General features: G+C 40.0%; 1 protein-coding gene across 7 annotated transcripts in view; it reads right to left on the reverse strand.

The window, feature by feature from the left end:
• The window catches only part of LOC105930934 (partitioning defective 3 homolog), a 343,689-nt gene that overhangs the window by 187,457 nt on the left and 136,667 nt on the right, over positions 1 to 19,565 (reverse strand). For 5 of the 7 annotated variants that reach the window (XM_036138633.1, XM_036138631.1, XM_021319926.2 and 2 more), the window contains exons 6-9: positions 14,205 to 14,296; positions 9,349 to 9,432; positions 3,664 to 3,789; positions 616 to 1,013 (exon numbers count right to left, since the gene is read on the reverse strand). In XM_036138633.1, coding sequence (XP_035994526.1) covers positions 616 to 1,013; positions 3,664 to 3,789; positions 9,349 to 9,432; positions 14,205 to 14,296 — 700 coding nt within the window. The remainder of the gene's footprint in view (positions 1 to 615; positions 1,014 to 3,663; positions 3,790 to 9,348; positions 9,433 to 14,204; positions 14,297 to 19,565) is intronic. The other 2 variants (XM_036138632.1, XM_012869384.3) reach the window with 2 other exon arrangements.

Here is a 19,565-nt window from a genome sequence, read left to right on the forward strand (position 1 = left end):
GATGATTGAGATGAATTGTTCCCATTTTAAATGCAAAAATCTTATTCCATTGGCAAACCATCTTATTTACCTGCTCAAATCAAGGACAAATTTTAAGAACAATTTACTTATTTCCAGTTCTGTTTTTGCAGTGTAAAAAAAAACACTTTCCACACAACGGTGCATGAATGGTTGTTTGTCTCTGTGTTGCCCTGCGACAGACTGGCGAAAATTGTAAAGGTGCGGAAAGCCTGAGTTCTTTTAAATCAAGATTAAAAACACATTTGTTTAGAATTGCCTTCGACTGTTCTACTTAAACTGAATCACCACTTTTTTGTTCTATTTTCTATCTGCATTTTATTCCTACTTGCTTTTATTCTGTTTTAATTTGCTATATTTTAATCATGTAAAGCACTTTGCATTGTCTTTGTACTGAATTGTGCTATATAAATAAATTTGCCTTGCCTTGCCTTGCCTGTCTAGGGTGTACCCCGCCTCTCGCCCAGTGAACGCTGGAGATAGGCACCAGCAACCCCCGCGACCCCATGAGGGATAAAGCGGGTCAGAAAATAGATGGATGGATGGATGGATGGATGGATGGACATGATAGTCCAGCAGGTTTTTCCACCACCTCACCTTTCTTAAGCTGGATGTTGAGCCTCCTCCCCACTTTTTTGGCATAACCAGCCGTCGGGGTGGAGTTCAGCCCCCTCTGGGGTGAGTGGGTGTGGCCTGTGGGGGGTTTGGCCGCCGAAACGGCGGGGTGGATCAGGTGCGGGTAGCCGTTGTTTGGGTCTGGGTGGGTGTGGGTGTGAGGGTGGGAGTGGGTCGGGTGCGTCTGGGAACCGTGGCGGACTATCCTGGGCTGGTTGGGGTCGCCTCCGGACAGCGAGTCGGGGCTGAAGCCTCCCGAGGGGTACGACGGGTTCCTGTCGGCGTGGGAGAGCTGCTCGTAGTGGGCCCTCATGGACGACGGCACCACGTGGAACAAGATGACGGGGGAACGCATGGCCTGGCGGAACATGTTCTGTGCTCTGGTACAAAGACACACGAAAGAAAAAAAAAGAAGGAGCGTAAATAAGGGAACATCACATTCTCGTCCAACGTTAATCACACACAGCACATTTGTAATGGGCTAAGCAGCGTTGCCTAGCGAAGCACTCCACCTACCAGATGTCCATCCTCGCCCACCTGAACAGTCTGACATGTTAATTAACACTTATTGCCAACGCAGGCGGCTCTAAAAAGGAAAACCGAACCCACCCCGGCTCCTCCATCACATAATCTTCTCATTTGGCTGCAGATGAAGGGGGCCGCCGTGCGCCGGCTTGCTCGCAGAAAATCCTCTCTAAAGCCCCTCCAGAGCGGGCCCTTCTGCAGAAGGTGCGAGCGGAAACGTGTTTTGCCTTGTTAGCACCACCTGTTGCAGAACCGGACGTCTCGGCGAAGCCAAAACGCCCCCCCCCCCCTCATCTACACACAACTAAAACTCGGAGCGCTGAAGAACCTCATTGGGCCCCGTTTTCCCAGCTGCTAATGACATTCCCCGTCTTGTCATGGCATCTTTACAGCGTTTGGCCTGAGAAAGCGGGTGCCAGACAGGATGTAAGATGCAGCGCGCCTCTGTAAGAATGCCTTTTAATACCAAGGACAACTGCTGCTCCTGTAAAGTGCCTTTGCCTGGAAGGTTTATTCTCTCTCTGCAAAGGTTATGTTTCAGAGGCTGGAAGGCAGGCTTTAACATAACATAACAGGAACCATAAGGGTTGAATTACTTTCTGTGCCATTGCCAAGAAAGCAGTGTTGTGCAAAGGTTTTGAGTCGCATCTCATTGCTTTATACATTTATTTAAGCATTCAAGCTGGTTCTAATTTCTACCAGGGTACGAGACCCTCTGAAAGTTTTACTTTTGTCTTTAGAGGCCTTTACTTTCATTCCAGTGCAACACTTTAACACAATTTTAACTTTGATTGATTGAACGTATGGGCAAATATCTAATGAACACACTGATTGAATTTGACTTTGCAAAGTGCCTTGAGGTGACATGTGTTGTGAATTAGCGCTATATAAATAAAATTTAACTGAATTGAATTTAAATCTCTAATCTCTAATGAACATATAGGTTACTTTTCGAAAGGTAAGTTTAAAACATTCCTTGTCAATCTTATAACACGGAACTAATTTCTAAGAATAAAAACCCCTAAAGGTCTGGGATGATTCTAGAAAGGATGATTGTGTTTAATTCTTTTATTAAACCTTTATTTAACCAGATTTAAAAAAAACACACATTGAGATCAAGATTGTTATGTAAAGTAACTTGTAAGTTCAGAAAAGTAATCTCTAATGTCCATTAATGTAACCCGTTGTCAGGGCTGTGCGATATGGCTGAAACATTCATATAATTGTATATCGATAATTATTGAGTAGTGTTTTGTTTACCAATTTGAAACAAAGATCGGGGGAAAAAGCACAAATTTAAACTATAACCCTAGCCCTATTTAAAATGTAACCTTTAAAATATGTCAGCCCTACCACCAATGTTGATTAGTTTGGCCGTGAGAGGTTGAGAGTCTAAATCCTTTCCTCTGCCTATATCCCCCAGAACACCATGGGGTTCTGGGTCGGCGTTCAATGGAATTTTTGAACATTTTATCAGACATATACTGATATTGATCAGGTGTCTATTGTCTATTGATTTATTGCCCAGCCCTACCTGTTGTCCTGTTATAAGTTCTGCAAAGCAGCATTCAACTTCCCCAAATTTAACCTGCAAGTTCTGTAGAAGCTCTCAGAGGTAACCTGAAATTTCCATTAAAAGTAAACTTTATGCAGTCCGTAATTTCTGTAAAGTAGCACGTATGTTTCTTGAACATGACCTGTGGTTAAAGTGGAAGCGAATTTGCTGTGGATAAGTTCTGGAAAGCTACATCAAGCTCCACAACCGGTACGTTTTAGGTAGGTTCTGGAAAGTAAGCTGTAATTACCAAGAAAGAAACCCGTATCTTCTTATTAGGTCCTGAGAGCAGCAAGCAAGCCTCATAAAAAGTAAGTTGCAAGTTCTGTAAAGCAACATGCAAAATAGTGCAAAAGTAGCATGTAGTTTCCAGGAAGTGACCCTTGAAAGAAACCTACAGGTTGTGGGAAAGCAGCGGCTATTATCTGCACAGCAAAATGGAAATAAAAGTACAATTTTCTTGAAATTAGTGTATTTTTCTTTGATTTGAGCAGCTAAATAAGACTATTAGCCAATGGGATGAGTATTTTCATTGTAAAAACAACATTGATGTAAACAAAGAGCTATCTCAAAGCACATTATTGGGAAAAAAACAGGAAAAAACAAAACAAGAATAATCAGCAGTGACTGTAAAGGTTGAAAGGCCACTGGTTTTAGGAATGAGGAAAGCATTAAAACAGGAAAGCAGCAGAGCAGCAACACACAGGGACAAAAGCTGAGAGGATTTCAGGATGAGTGGTTAGGAGTTAAACAGGGAGAGGTTAGCTTTGCACCGCGGTAGACGTCCGCCGAGCCTGGCAGGAGAGCAGAGGACGTCAGGAAAACAGGGAGACGGCAGCGGGTTAACAGGGGAGACACTAGTTTAGGATTTTAGGAAAGACGCGGTGGAAGAGGTCCAGAAAACCCGAGGCACACAGGAAGAGCTACAGCGCTTTAGCGCGTCGTCTTACTGTTCGAATCGGATGTTTCGCAGGTCTCCGTTATTGATACGGATGATGCAGTCGTTCTCCTGGAAGAGGCCCTGGTGTTCAGCCTTGCCGCCCCTCTCCAGACGCTTGACCAACAAGCCAAGAGTCCTGAAAGCGTTGAGAGTTCGTGTCATAGAGATTCAGCACAAAACAAAAACCCCGTGGGAAATGAAATGAAACCAGGAGCACTGCAAAAAGGGAACTAGAAGTAAAATTTTCCTGAAATTAATGCATTTTTCCTTGATTTGATCAGGTAAATAAGACTATTTGCCAATGGAATAGGATTTTTGCACATTTCACAGCTTACACTGCAAAAAGGGAACTAAAAGTGAGTAAGATTTTCTTGAAAATAGTATATTTATCCTTGATTTGAGCAAGTAAATAAAATGATCTGCCAATGGAATAAGATTTTTGCACTTAAAATAGGAACAATTGATCTCCACCATCTTATTTCAAGTGCAGGATATCTAATTATCTTATTTTAGGCATCAAAATACTGATTACATTGGCAAATAATCTTATTTACCTGCCCAAATCAAGGAAAAATACACTAATTTCAAGAAAATTTTACTAGCTTTTAGTTCCCTTTTTTCAGTGAGCAATCCTGGTAAAGAAAAAAAAAAGGTTTAGTCTAAAATAAAAATCAAATCTAAAAATAATCTGGGTTTAGCTCAACTTTTTAAATGATTACCCAACAACAATTTCCCGCGTCTCATCATTTTGTCATGGATTAAAAGCTAAAAGGTTGGTTGTTGAAAATCTAAGTACATCCCACAATTTAACAGTGTGTGGAACCACCTTTTACAGCAAAAATCTAAAACCATTTCCTTTCTGCCTGACTTTTTTTTTTAGTCTGCTACACAACTCTGGAGGACATTCAGATCACGCAACATCTGGACTCGGTCTTTTTTTCAGCCACTCTGTTGTAGATTCGCTGCCTTTTGCTAAAATCGTCCCGTCGTCGAATGGCCTCCCGTTAGACTTTAGTAAACAAAAGGCTGACAGCAAGGTGCTCGGGTCCTGGGACTGTAAAACAAGCCTAAATCATGAGTCCTCCACTGCCACGCTGCCCGGTCCGTCTGAGGAGATTAAATACGTCCAAAGGTCTTTGATCCAGAAGACTTGTGGTTCTGTCAGATACAATATGGGTTAAAAAAGTTATATTGTGTTATACGTTCTCCTGACAACCTTCCCAAACAAGCCGTAGCTGCTCCAGTCCTAATATCCTCTCAGGAACATTTATCTTGCCTGAGCAGTTGCACTTCTTCCGGGTTTCTTTCTAGAAGGCTGACTTTGTAATTGTCTTTAGATGCCTTTAAAAAAAAAAAAAGGTACAGGTCTGAGTCCAACATTACAACCAGATGTTGGGTCTGGTCTGTGGTTACCAGCTGAACGTTTGACCACTCCTCCAAAAACTGTAGAAAATGTTGGCACATCCAGGCGTTGATTTCTTCTAGGCATTTACTCAGTGCCTGAACTGGTTCATAGTCACCTGGTGACATGGTGATGTAAAGCTGTGTGTCGTCTGCATAGTTATGGTAGCTGATTTTGTATTTATGATCTGAGCTAGAGGGAGCATGTAGATATTGAACAGTGGGGGACCCAGGATGGACCCTTGGGGAACCCCACATGTGATTTTTGTCGTCTGGGATGTAAAGTTACCTACTGATACAAAAAAGTCTTTGTCCTTTAAGTAGGATTCAAACCAGTTGAGAGCTGTACCAGAGAGGCCGACCCAGTTTTCCAGGCGTTCACTGCAAAAACAGAACTAAAGGATTTTCTTGAAATTAGTGTATTTATCCTTGATTTGAGCAGGTAAATAAATTGATCTGCCAATGGAATAAGATTTTTGCACTTAAAATAGGAACAATTCATCTCTATTATCTTATTTCAAGTCCAGTATATCTAATGATCTTATTTTAGGGGTTAAAAATACTCGTTCCATTGGCAAATAATCTTATTTACCTGCTCAAATCAAGGACAAATACACTAGTTTCAAGAAAATTTTACTTATTTTTAGTTCTGTTTTTGCAGTGTTCTAACAGGATGGAGTGATCGACAGTATTGAATGCTGCACTGAGATCAAATAGTACCAGCACTGTGGTTATATGGATGTCATTAAACACCTTGATAAGGGCGGTGAGCACGGAGACCTGACTGTGAAACGTCAAAGGGCAACACACTTTTAGAGTTACCAGTTTAAATACTGGTCATCTTTTTGTACTGTGCAGGAAGCAGCAGTCTAGCCTCTCCGTGAATCAGCGGAGATGTTGCACTGCAAAAAGGGAACTAAAAGTAAGTAAAATCTACTTAAAATTTGTATCTTTTTCCTTGATTTGAGCAGCTAAATAAGATTATTTGCCAATGGAATGAGAATTTCTAACCCTAAAATAAGATAATTAGCTAAACTGTATTTGAAATAAGATGATAGAGATGAATTGTATTTATTTTAAGTACAAAAATCTTATTCCATTGGCAAATAGTCTGATTTACCAGCTCAAATCAAAGGAAAATACACTAATTTCAAGAGAATTTTACCTACTTTTAGTTCCCTTTTTGCAGTGTGAATCATGGATGGGGAAAAAAGTTTCATATGTGTCTAAAGTTTCTCACCATGAAACGGTGGGTTTCATTTTGCTTGGAAACGATTCACCGCAGAGGTTACTTCTCTGTGGTCACCGAGGTTAAGGTTCCCATTTCAGCTAAACCTGAGCAGCTCTTTTCCTTCTCAACGGTGTGAAAGCAGCCAGGGTGTACGGTACTTTGTTTTTTTTCTACAAACCTTTTTGTTCCAGAGATTGTCTTAATCACAGTTTTGGGATCTTTGTGCTGTTTTTACACATTTCAGGTTGGATTCAGATCATCTGTGAACATAGAGATGACTTTTCTTCCTGACCGGATTGTTTATAGACTCAACATGGCCAGGATGGACTTTATGATGGACGTAAAAATGAGCTATAAATGTAATTCTTTGAAGCTCTCATGCATCTCTCTACAAATGAAGCTATCGAAGGAAACACGGCCGTCAAATCCCAGCAGGTGAGGATGCAACAGAGTCCGCGACGACAACTGGACAGCAGCTCTGCAGACAGTTTTGCACGTGTTCGCAGATTTCCTCTGTTACTCAGCGATGTGAGTCCCGGGTGCCAGAAAACCCCTGAGCACCAACGAGCGCGGATGTGAGTCGAATTGAGGGAAGCCGTGCTGAGCTGACATGGTGGCCACGGCGTAAAAATGGCTTATGCTTCCCCAAACAGACACCCCCAGAGGCTAACTCCACCTGAAAGGACACACTGAGGATTACCGAGCAGCGTCTGAGGAGGAAAATCAGCCAGAAGAGGCAGTGAAAATCCAAAATTATCATTATTATTGGTTTATTTTTCTGTGTGCAGACTTTTCCTGAGGTAGCGTGAGCTTGCAGGTAAATTAGGTTGACTTCAAGCGTTTGCCTCAGGCTTTCGATGCAGTCCGAATGTGATTACACTGAGAGCAAAAACATACAAACAACAACAAAAAAAAAAGATAGAAACAAAGTTCAGGAGTTAAAAAAGTTCAGAGAAAATTTTGTTGATGGAATCAGGAAAAAAGAAAAGAAAAAAAAGAAAGCACAATGTGATCTGCAGAAGAGAAGGGGACGCCATTTCTCCGATGAAAGCCGGGCTTCTTAATCTCACTGCAACGCTCAGAATGACATTTCCCCCAATAAAAGAAAAGTGCATTATGAATGTGCTTTTAGGCTGATTAACCTGAGCTCGGAGGAAAAGGGGATACACTGCAAAAAGGCAACAAAAAGTACGTAAATTCTTCTTGAAATTAAGTGTATTTGTCCTTGATTTGAGCAGGGAAATAATTTTATCTGCCAATGGAATGAATATTTTTGACCAATAAAATAAGATAATTAGACATAATGCACTTGAAATAAGATAATTAGATGAATTATTCATTTTTTAAGTCAAAGAAATCTTCTTGATTCTGGAGAGAGGTGGGAGTCTGCGGGGGTTTACACTGCAAAAAGGGAACTAAAAATAAGTAAAAATTTCTTGAAATTTGTGTATTTTTCCTTGATTTGAGCAGGTAGATAAGACTATTTGCCAGTAGAATGAGATTTTTGCACTTAAAACAGGAACAATTCATCTCTAAAATAACATAATTAGACATCCTGCACTTGAAATAAGACAATGGAGATGAATTGTTCCTATTTTAAGTGCAAAAATCTTATTCCATTGGCAAATAGTCTTATCTACCTGCTCTAATCAAGGACAAATACAATGATTTCAAGAAAACTTTCACTTATTTTTAGTCACATTTTCGCAGTGTATTGTGAGTTTATGGAGCAGTCTCATACTCTCGTGGTTTATGGAGGTATTTGTTTGTGAAACATGGAGCCTAAAAGTTGCTTATGTGCTTTTTACATCTTTCAAATAATAATAATAATACCCAACATGTGTGAACTGGCGTATCGACTGATTTGGAACAGAGAATCAGGCGCTTATCCTGAGTTTTCCACGTTGCACAGGAACCCTGAAATTCTGACCTGGGTCCTAACCTCTTAACGACTAGCAGTCCTCTGGTCATATCCAAGCCAGATGTTACATTCCTTTAAATTCTCCCACAGCTTTGCTCCATGTGTGCGTTTCCAGGGGGAGCTGCGCAACTTGGTTTTGTGACGGCAGCCATGAAGGAATATGACGTCCGACATACGGCTGACAGTCGTAAACTTTCCGGTGCCAACGCTGCGTATCTGTGTGTGTGTGTGTTTGCATATGGATGGATTCAGGTGCGGAAGAGAAATGTCCGGTATGCACGGCTACACTGCAAAAAGAGAACTAAAAATAAGTAGAATTTTCTAGTAAATGAATGTATTTGCCCTTGATTTGAGCAGGTAAATAAGATTATTTGCCAATGGAATGAGTATTTTTACCCCTAAAATAAGATAATTAGATATACAACACTTGAAATAAAATGATGGAGATGAATTGTCCCTATTTTAAGTACAAAAATCTTATTCCATTGGCAAATAATCTTATTTACATGCTCAAATCAAGGAAAAATACTCTTATTTCAAGAAGATTTTTCTTATTTTTAGTTCTATTTTTGCAGTGTATATGTGCGTTTTCGGTGTAGGGTCTGATGTGATCCAGAGCAGAAAGCACTTTTGTGTTCTGGCCAATCATAATCTGGCACTGAGGGGCTTTAATGTGGCTAAATTGGAAACAAACTGGTTTAAAAAACTATGAGACCGCTTTAGATTTTTTATATACTGTATATGCACACTGCGAAAACAGAACTAAAAATAAGTAAAATTTTCTTTAAGTTAGTGTATCATTCCTTGCTTTGAGCAGGTAAATAAGATGATCTGCCAATGGAATAAGATCTTTGTACTTAAAATGGGAACAACGCATATCCATCATCTTATTTCAAATGCAGGAAATCTAATTATCTTATTTTATGGGTAAAAAATACTCATTCCACTGGCAGATAATACAATTTACCTGCTCAAATCAAAGACAAAAACACAAATTTTACTTTACATTTTACATTTAACTTATTTTTAAGTCCATTTTTGCAGTGCAGGTATTTTTAACGCAGAGTTTGATCATTTAGAGGCCTAAAGTCTCAAGTGTTGAGACGCTGAGGGCCCCCCCGTCTGGCTCCGGTTGTTTTTACCTGCGGTCCCTGCCGCTGAAAGGCACCACGTGGATCCCCAGGGGTCCGCCGTCGTTTGACACCTCCACCAGTTTGACAATGTCTCTGGGAGACGGTGGATGACAGAAAGACAAGGGTGGGGGGGTGGAGAGGGGACACCAGGTGGGTAAAAACAAAAAGAAGAAATAAGGCAGTGCAAAAAAATAATAATAATAAAAAGCAATGTGACAAAAAAAAAAAAAAAAGAGGCTCCATGGAAATTCAACCCTTTGCTGATTTGTTTCACACCTTTTCTCTCTTTTTATCCTAATCTACGTCTATTTTGTAACCTCTTTTACTCTCATGGATTTACTTTTAATTCCATAAAATTAGGAAACCTGATTGGATATTAATTTAATTTTAAAAAAATATATAAAAAGGAAAATAAATTAATTAATTAAAAAAAAAAATTTTCATATATTGATGGGCGGGATGGTGGGGGAGTGGTTAGCGCTCATGTCTCAGAGCAAGATCCTGGTCCCTAATTTGCAGCATGAAGGTGCCGAGGTCTCCGGTTCGAGTCCTGGGCTCGTCAGGGGCCTTTCTGTGTGGCGTTTGCATGTTCTCCCCCTGTCTGCGTAGTTTTCCTCCGGGCGCTCCGGGTTCCCCTACCACTAAAGACATGCTGGTCAGGTCAGCCATTAGCGGCGGCGCGCTCAGGCTAACCCTTCATCTGAGCTACGAAATTCCGTTGTATTATATTTTGTATGTATAACGACAGGTAAAAGCATTTTATCCAATGATGAAAAGAAAATTATCTATATACAACAAAACACCACTAATGAACCTTTTTCTTCTATTCAGTAAACTAAATACATTAAAATGTGTGTTTTCTGAGGTAAAGGTTAGGACGCTAGCATCCTTCCACCAGCTATCTACCGTCTCCAACCTGAGCAACGTCTGCACCACTCCTCACTTTATGCCGCTAGATGGGCTTTCCTTGCATGTGCACCTTTCAGGTCACCCCACAGCAACTCAGTGAGATCAAGACTTTCCGTTTATCGTTAGCTAGTCATTGCTGGATTAACCGGTGCGTTTAAAGAACTGAAGATTTAAAGTAATAATCTACAGTCTGCTAATAGCCTCCTGTAAGGCAGTGGGGCTGTGTGACTCTAAAAGGTCAACATGCCGGTAGAAAATGGCGCAGGGCTGAATTATCATGGAGCACACGGTAATTAAATGCAAACAGAAAACAGGAAATATCAGAAACACAAAACAAAAAGACAAACTCAAATAAATGATGTGATGGATAACGAGGAGCCCGGAGGTATTGAAAAGTTCTCAACCTTTAAGACTGTGACCCCTGCAGTAGATGCACATGTTAGTTCTCAAACATGCGGCCCGCGGGCACCAAGTGGCCCCCGAGGGCCACATGTGGGGCCCACGAGCCTGTTCTAAAGAAAAAAAGCTAAATCCACCAGAGAGCTGCATCTAAAACTTTATTTTATTCCCTTACTCTTCTCATTTATTCACATTTGCATTTATATGGATTATAAAAACAACAATATCTATACCAAAGCATGAAAAATGTTTTTATATTACGTAAAGTTAAGGTGAACTCTGACTCCTAGTTCAAAGATCAGCAAAGGTAGCCATTCGCATGACAGCACAAATGAAGTAGCTCTCAGTTTCAAACACATTGGTGATCCCTGATCTACTGTATATCTGAAGGAAAGTGCTACAGCTTAGTCGATTTAAAACGATGTGCAACTCCCATGTTTCCTCTTTCTTTATATTTTACCTCTTCCTTTTAATGTGGCCTTAGAATTTCTCCGCGCTTCCTCACGGTATTTTCTTTGCAAGTAAGATGCCTTCTCAGGCATTTGCAATTTCCTTAAGCACACACCACGAAATACTTGACGCTCACGCTAAAGCGAAAATGAGTGAAGAACGAGAAAACGACTAAACAGAAACTTTAAAAAGTTGAATAAGCTGGTGAGGAAGGCCACTTCTGTCCTGGGCTGCACCCTGGACTCTGTGGAGGAAGTGGCTGAGAGGAGGGTGTTGTCCAAGTTCACATCCATCATGGACAACACCTTCCACCTCCTGCACCAGACTGTAGAGGAGCTGAGCAGCTCCTTTAGTGCCAGACTTAGACATCCTGTCTGTAAAAAGGAGCGCTACCGCAGGTCATTCATTCCTGCTGCTATTAGATTTTACAATGCTGCACTGTAACTGTGACCATAACTGTAATAAGTAATGTGCAATGACTAATGTGCAATAATCTATTTAATACACTGTCCTACAACCCGTGCAATAATCCTGATGTAGTGACTTCTGCTGCTATCAACACCTGAACATAAGTCAGCCCACATGTATGTATGTATGTACAAATGTATACAATGTATATGCACATATATACGTGTAGGTACGTATATATGTAGGCGTATAGATATATGTATATATATATATAAATAAGGATATATATATATATGTTTATATATATATATAGACCACTATGAATGTAAATAAGACATCATATGCCCATTTCTATTTCTTTTTTTTTGTATTTTTTGGTATTCTTTTTGATCCATTGTATATATGAAGATTCACTGTATATAACTGAATGCACCTTCCCTACTCTGCACCTTCTTGTATGAGCCGATGTGACGAGTGAATTTCTCCATTGTGAGATCAATAAAGACTATCTTATCTTATCTTAAAAGATCTTCCATCTTCGAAATAATGGGGGTGGTTTAAAACTTTTGCACCGTCTAGATATTCACACATAGCCTTTCCTCAACTTGTCACTTTGCCTCAGGTAGGATAGAGATGGTGACCGTCGATGGTTTGCACAGATCAGAGCAGGAAATATGTTCAATCAAAGAACAAAACCCCTACATAAACAAACAGACTTTTAAAAGCAAACCTTGTTGAATTGATCCTGGGGAGCGAAAATGAGTTCCCCGAGGATAAATGTAGCTTCCTCCGCTGAAAGAAAGGTTAAAAACTTCCCGACAAGACGCGGGGCCAACTCGTCAGCTTGCTTTTTGGTCCGTGTAGCTGAAATTTGGGCCTTTGCTCTGACCGTCTGTGCCATTAACAGCCTACAAAAGACGTATTAATGCATCATCTCCTCAAAAGCCTAATGGCTGCTTTTATCAGCACATCTAGTGTCCTTCAGTCCAATTCTGTCAACAGCAGCAGATAAGAAAGCACCACAAAGCCACACACAAACACGTAGAGGAGTTTTTTTTTCTTTTTTTTGGAAGCCACACGCTGCAAGTAGAAGAGAAAAAGAGCAAAAAAAGATGCCGTATACTCCTCTGTCTAGAAGACGAGGATGAAAAGGTCGGTGCCATGCTCTGGCCCTTTAAATGGAAACAGAAAGGAAGAAAACCTGCAGTTGTTCTTGCTGTCCCCCCCCCCCTCCTCTCAGCTGTTTTCCTGGCTGAGAAACATGCACACTCTGGCATATTTTAAAAGCCGCCACATCTGATCCACTCGCAGCTCAGATGTGATGGCTGTGATTAGCTCGGGGAGAAAAAGGCCCCCTTGTTGACAGCTAAGAAGGCGGGAGAAAGCCAGACTCTGGGTGAAATCGCGGGAATAATAACACCATACCTGCATATTAAGCTGGAGGCATGCAACGGAGCAAAAAAAAAAAAAAAAATAACAAAACAAAGCACAGTTGTTAATAACAGGAGCAGAGCAGGTTAGCGCGTGGGAGAGCTCTGACGGCGAGATGAGGATCATTCTGCTCCCACAAAAGATAATTATGTAAATCGGGGCGCAGGCTTTAAAATGAGATTTTGCACAAACAAACCTGGACTGTGACACATAACCTGCTGCATGTAGCTTTTCACAGATGATTTGGCGTCGAATAGAAAAAGAGTTTAACTTATTTATCCTGCACAGGAGATGCTAGAAACAAACTGCTAATAAATTATAATTGTGCATCTTTCAGAAACAAAAAACAATAAACATCACTGCTAGGCCGTTACACTGTTCACTCTGTTTTCTCTTTCTATACAAAGTGTATCTGGCTGGGTTACTTTGTTTCTTGTTTTTGTTTTTGTTTTATTAATCAAGCTGTGTCTCTATTCTGGACAGAATCCCTGCTGCTAATTTGTTTATTAATCATTAACCTTATAGCCTTTTATTGACCTTTATTCAACCTTTTACACCTGTACACTCCACCCTGTGCTCTTTGGTCTTTTAAAAGTCCTTAAGGCTAAAAGAAGAATTGTAGGGGAGCGTGCTTTTTCCTTTCCTGCTCCATCTCTGTGGAACAATCTGCCTTTAGACATTTAGCAGGCTTGCTCTGAGGAGCTTTTTAAAGCCACGCTTAAGACTATCTCTCTCTCATATATATATATATATATATATATATATATATATATATATATATATCTATATATCTGTGTGTGTGTGTGTGTGTGTGTGTATGTGTGTGTGTGTGTGTGCAAAATGTATGCAACTGTGTCACATAAAAGTTGTACAGATTAGCGGTGTAAAAGTCTGCATTTGAATTCAACAAAAAATGTACGCTGTATCACTCTCAGCGTCAGAATTACCCATAATGCAGCAGTGCTTTTCTGTAACCATAACAGTCAAGATACATACAGAGATTTTTGCTGCTTGGTGCCTTGACAGAATAAGAAAGTACATGTGATTTATCTTGCATTTATATTTTTTATTCGACAAAAGGCGACAAAAATGGTTCATGTTAGTCCCGCCTTTGAAAGTGGGCTCTAACAGCTCCTTACCAGACTGATAAGCAGTGTGTACAGTCAGTCTGGCCGGCCTGGCGACTCAAGCTTATCCCTTTCAATAGCAAACAAGAGAAAATGTCCAAACACGACGGCCGATTAATAAACCCGACCAGACCGACTTACTCTAGAGACGTGACCGGAGGGTGCTCCATGCAGGAGTCGGCTCGGCCAACCGGCTCGATTCGCCCGTTTTCATCCTCCCTGGTCTCCTCCTCCTGGAACACAAAGCACGAGGAAGAGAAGGTTGAAAAGGAGAAAAGGACATTAAAACTAATGAAAAAGAGTAACAACTACAACGAGTCGAGCTGATGAGGTGTCATGAATCTGTGCCGTTTCCAGCAGATTCAGTTTTATAACTTCTGGCAACACACAGCTGTCCTCGGCAGCTTCACGCTGCAAATTAGCTTATATGTGTATAATCTGCTGCACAGTTTGTTTTTTCTGCAGACAACATGTTTGACAACCAATTAGAATAACTGCAATAAACTTAATTAAAAGGGGATTTTCTGGAATCCACTTTGCACGACTGCATGCTCCAGCTTTAAAACTGATTTTACATTAAGCGATATAACCACGTGTTGATCAGAGACATGTTCAGGCAGGGTGAACTGTGTTTTTTTACTTTGTAACCATTAACATGAAAATTACAGAGACAGTCTATGAAACAGGATGTAGTTGAGTTCAGTTCAGGTTATTTGTCGTATTTTTCTGACTATAAGGCGCACTTAAAATCCTTAAATCTTCTCAGAAGTTGATGGTGTGTCTTATATATGATTAAAGTTGTACTTACTGACTGATTTTATGTAGTACAATGCTCTCAACAATCAGTTAAAATGTGTTAGTATGACTTTGGTTAGCATTGAAGCCGCTCCACTCAATGGATATTAGGAGCATTACGGTACACTGTGTCACTACCTGATAGGACCCCTGAGCTGTCTACCAGACTGCCTGCTTGTAATGTCTTAACAATAAACCAAGTAAGTTAATTCAATATAAAAGTTTATTTTGGTCTTATGTTAGAAACAGTGTAGTCCTACTACTCTGTCCTCCAGACAGAGACAGATAGAGAGAAAAATACGCTATTATCACGCCACTTTAAATGTCGTCTCAAAGCAAAAAAAATATATAGTCGATTCAGTCCAGCTGCACTTTCTATGTTATTGGAAAAGTACAAAGTTAGTGGCACACAGCAGTTCTTTGGAAGCTTCATCTAAGAGAAACGCAGCAAAACAGATACGCAGTAAAAAAAACAACAAAAAAAACATATGATCTATCTCCTTATCAATCTATAAATCCATTTCTCATCCATCAACCCATTTAATTTCCATCCATTCATTGTCCACGTATCATCCAGCTGTTTTACATCCACCCATGCAATTATTCGTCCTTCCATCGTCTTCCAAAGAGAGCGGCAGAATGTACCAGGATGCCAACTCTGAAAGGGAAGAATCCAGGAAGTGTCCTTGAAACCCTCCTCAACACCAGGGAGCGGCAGCTCTACTCTGTGCTGCTCCTGGAAGGCAATCCTATCTAAATAGATGAAAATCAAAGTTTTCCCCCATCCTACCTTCACTGGCTAATAAGTCAGAGACTTTCCGATGAAGCGGAAACTCACTCTGATCTGGTGGAAACAGGTGGAAACAGGTTGACCCTCATCTTGGAAAACAACTTGGTGAATTAATGCCCCCTTGTGTTTGCTTAGTTAGTAGCGCCTTATTCCCAGGACATATAAAATCCTCAATTCAGACCCGGCACCCATATCAAGATATCCATACTGCTGTTTCTTTGCCTCTAGTTACCCCGTTGAATGTGTTAAAATCCCTAAACCCGAATGCCACGAAGCCAGAAATCAGGCCGATTGGCGAACCTGCAGAAGCCAAGCGGAGCAGACCGGAGGAGGTCTTCCTAAGGTATAAAAATACATGCCCTTCAAACAAGCCTAGTGTCTTCCAACTCTCATCGCCTTTGTTCGCCTCACTCTTCCCACTGTGTGTTTGTGTTTCAACAGTGGAGTGGAGACTGGTGGCATGCACACACCCACACACACACACACCCACACACACACGGCACCGTGAGAGTAGAAAAATGAGACGCAGAGGAGAAAAAAAAAGGGTCATTAAAATTTCACGGCGACACCGGAGAGGAGATACGAGCGAGCAGCGGCGACGGCTCAGACCTCCTCGGCAACCGGCCTCATCAGTATGAAAATGAGCCCGCCGTTACGGAGGCTGCTACACGGTTGCCATGACATTCTGGTTGCCTGGAGGCCACGCCGCAGCATGGCGGTGGACGAATGCGGGCACGTGTGTCAAACAGGGTGAAGGAGTTTTGACTGGTGCATTAAGACTGAGGAAACGTTTTAATAATCTCCTGTTGGTGATGTGATGAAATCTAAAAGTTAATGCACGGTTTTGAAATTCAGACTTTACTTCGGCTTTAAACGTTTTAAGATCAATTCAGTTTTGTTTATATAGCGCCAATTCATGATACATGTCATCTCAAGGCACTTTACACAATCAAATTCAATTAAATCCTCCAGATTGGTCAGAAAGTTTCCTCTCTAAGGAAACCCAGCAGGTTGCATCAAGTCTCTCCAAGCAGCATTCACTCCTCCTGAAAGAGCGTAGAGCCACAGTGGACAGTCGTCTGCATTGCTGATGGTTTTGCAGCAATCCCTCATACTGAGCATGCATGAAGCAACATGATATTTTAAATTACTTAACATTTTTCTTACCCCTTTTATTAAAACGTACATGCATATAAACATGATCAGCTAGATGTAATATAGCCTATAAAAAAAAGCAGAACCACTGCTAAGACCTGTCCTATTCAGTGTCTCCTAAAAACTGGGCAACCTAGACAACAAAAGAAGCTGATTGGATTAAGTTGTCCTTAATTTGCTTAAAATTTTCCAACTGGTAGTTTACTGGCACCTAAATATGGGACAATAAAAGGATATTTTTCTATTCTAGTGTAAAATGTAATCCAAAATGTAATAGTTTGGACTGATTGGAAAAACAGAACTACCTCCACCACTATTGTGTAAAACGCCTTAAAATAAATTAATGTTTTAATGAAGTATCACAATCTCACGAAGATTAAACCACTTTTTTTCTATTTAACTGCCAATAGGACAGCACTTAGAGTAATTAACGGGATTAGAGCTTGTAGAGGGAGATCTTTGGCCATTCCTCACTAATCAATCTCTCCAGATCATCCGGCATCCTGGTATAGCCATTATTCTCCCTTTTCTTCAGTTCATCTTAGTTTTTCTACAGGATTTAGCTCCAGGAAACGAGACGACCATGTTAAAAGGTTGTTTTTTGTCCGTAAACGATTCTTGCATTGATTTGGCCATTTGTTCCAGATCAATATCTTGCAGAAACACCCAATGATGAACCATTTTCAATGTTCTGGCAGATACCAAGATTTTTATTTAAATCTAGATCTAAAAAAGAACATTTGACACCCTTGACCAAATAACTGAATCATTGGCACTGCTACTCTCAACTTAAAGAATTATTAGATGGAAAAAGCCTTAAAAATCTCTGATTAAAATAATGAAAACACTTTTATATTATTAGTGCCAAATACTTAAAAAATCAATAGCCAGAGCTTTAAAAAATAATAATTTAACTGTGCTGTATACACGTTTTTCCATCTTGCAGAACCTCTGTGAAACTACAATTAAAATATATTAAAATTTAAGTCAACTAAACTGAATTAAAATTACAATTGAACTGGCATGAGTAGAAAATTTAAATTAACTAAATTTCAGTTGAATTAGGATGAAATTAATTTAACCTAATAAAGTTGTGGGTTTTCATATCATTTTATACCCAAGAAAAATAACAACACAGTTTCTAGACACTGATAAACTCAAAGAAGTAAAATAAGTAAAAAGGCTGCAGCTACATTTACTCTAAATGCAGCAATAACGGTGGCACTGGGATTTTTTCCTAATGCGGTATCATTTTCTCCAATAATGATGCACTTAAAGGTTGCATTTAGCTAAAAAAAAAAAAAGAAATCTTAGTGCATTGTTATGCTACTGCAATATCTGTTTGTAGGAGTTTTTAAAAGAGATACAATTTAACGTGGAAGCAAAATATCCAGGAAAACCCTTAAAATGAAAATTATTTCATGTTTTGTTTGCTTTCTTGGGACAAGTTGGATTTCTATTCTAAACAATTGAGGAAGTAATTTTTGCTGTTGTTGCTGACCTCTCTTAAGGCTGAAGTTGAAATTATGACCAAAACGTTGAAGTAATAAGAAAATAGTAGAAAAGGTATATCGACAATGAAGTCGAAACAACACTGGCATAAACATCGACAGCTCCAGCTCGTGTAAGATAAGTTGAAACATTATAGTTTATAATAAACAATTATTAATGGTGTGAATAACGCAGCAGTTTAAGCATTCAGTTTGAGCATTCAGTCTTTTCTTTGAGGGAGAATTCCTGGACTTTTTTCTTGAAATGTTATTTTCGTCCGTCCGTCCGTCCGTCTTCTTCCGCTTATCCGGTGGTCGGGTCGCGGGGGTAGCAGCTTCAGTAGGGAGGCACAGCTTTGCTCCATGTGTGCAAAGTCAAGTTATTTTGACTTTCAAAATATCCTGCAAAAATCCAAAGAACTAAAACATCCACAATTTTCTTTTTTCATCCAGTGACCATATTACTTCTTGGTAGATGGGATCAGGTTCAGTATGATCTCATTTTAATACAGTTACAGGTAATCATAAGTACATCAGTAACCTAAATAATTGTTTTTATATGTCTTTTATACGTCTTCTCTAACCCCCAGTGGGTCGAGGCAGATGAGCGTTCACACTGAGCCTGGTTCTGGTTCTGCTGGAGGTTTTCCTCTCCACTGTCGCTTCATGCATCTTTCAGGAGGAGCGAATGCTGCTTGGAGAGACTTGATGCAATCAACTGGGTTCCCTATATAGAAAACTTTTTTGACCAATCTGTATGACCTGACCCAATCTGTATAATCTGATTAAATTTGACTTTGTAAAGTACCTTGAGATGACATGTATCATGAATTGGCACTATATAAATATAATTGAATTGAATATATTTTTACATGCAGTATTGATTAAAAAGATATACCCCAGTTACATTTATTTTATTAGAAATGGTCACCGTTGCAATAGCTATGGCCCTGGTAAATTGGGATTACTTTTCTTTGCTGAAAAAATATGTTTAAATTAAAATCTGATTTTTTTTTTCAGTTTGAGAATATGCTACTGCAATTAAACAATTCTCTTTACAAGGGATGCCAAAAAGTGTGGAGGATGCTGTGTAGTAAGCCAGACTGGGAACGAAGCATAAGCCTCTGCTGATTCAGTGTAATTACAAGTTTTAAGCTCCTTTTTCTTTTCTTCTTTTTTTTTTGTTTACAGACAACATCCCACTCCTGAGTTTCTAGCAGCTATTCATGCCGACTGGAGTAGTGTGAATGACAAATGGAACAATAAACTCCA

Source organism: Fundulus heteroclitus, chromosome 6 (assembly GCF_011125445.2).
Source record: "Fundulus heteroclitus isolate FHET01 chromosome 6, MU-UCD_Fhet_4.1, whole genome shotgun sequence".
Taxonomy (NCBI): Eukaryota; Metazoa; Chordata; class Actinopteri; order Cyprinodontiformes; family Fundulidae; genus Fundulus; species Fundulus heteroclitus.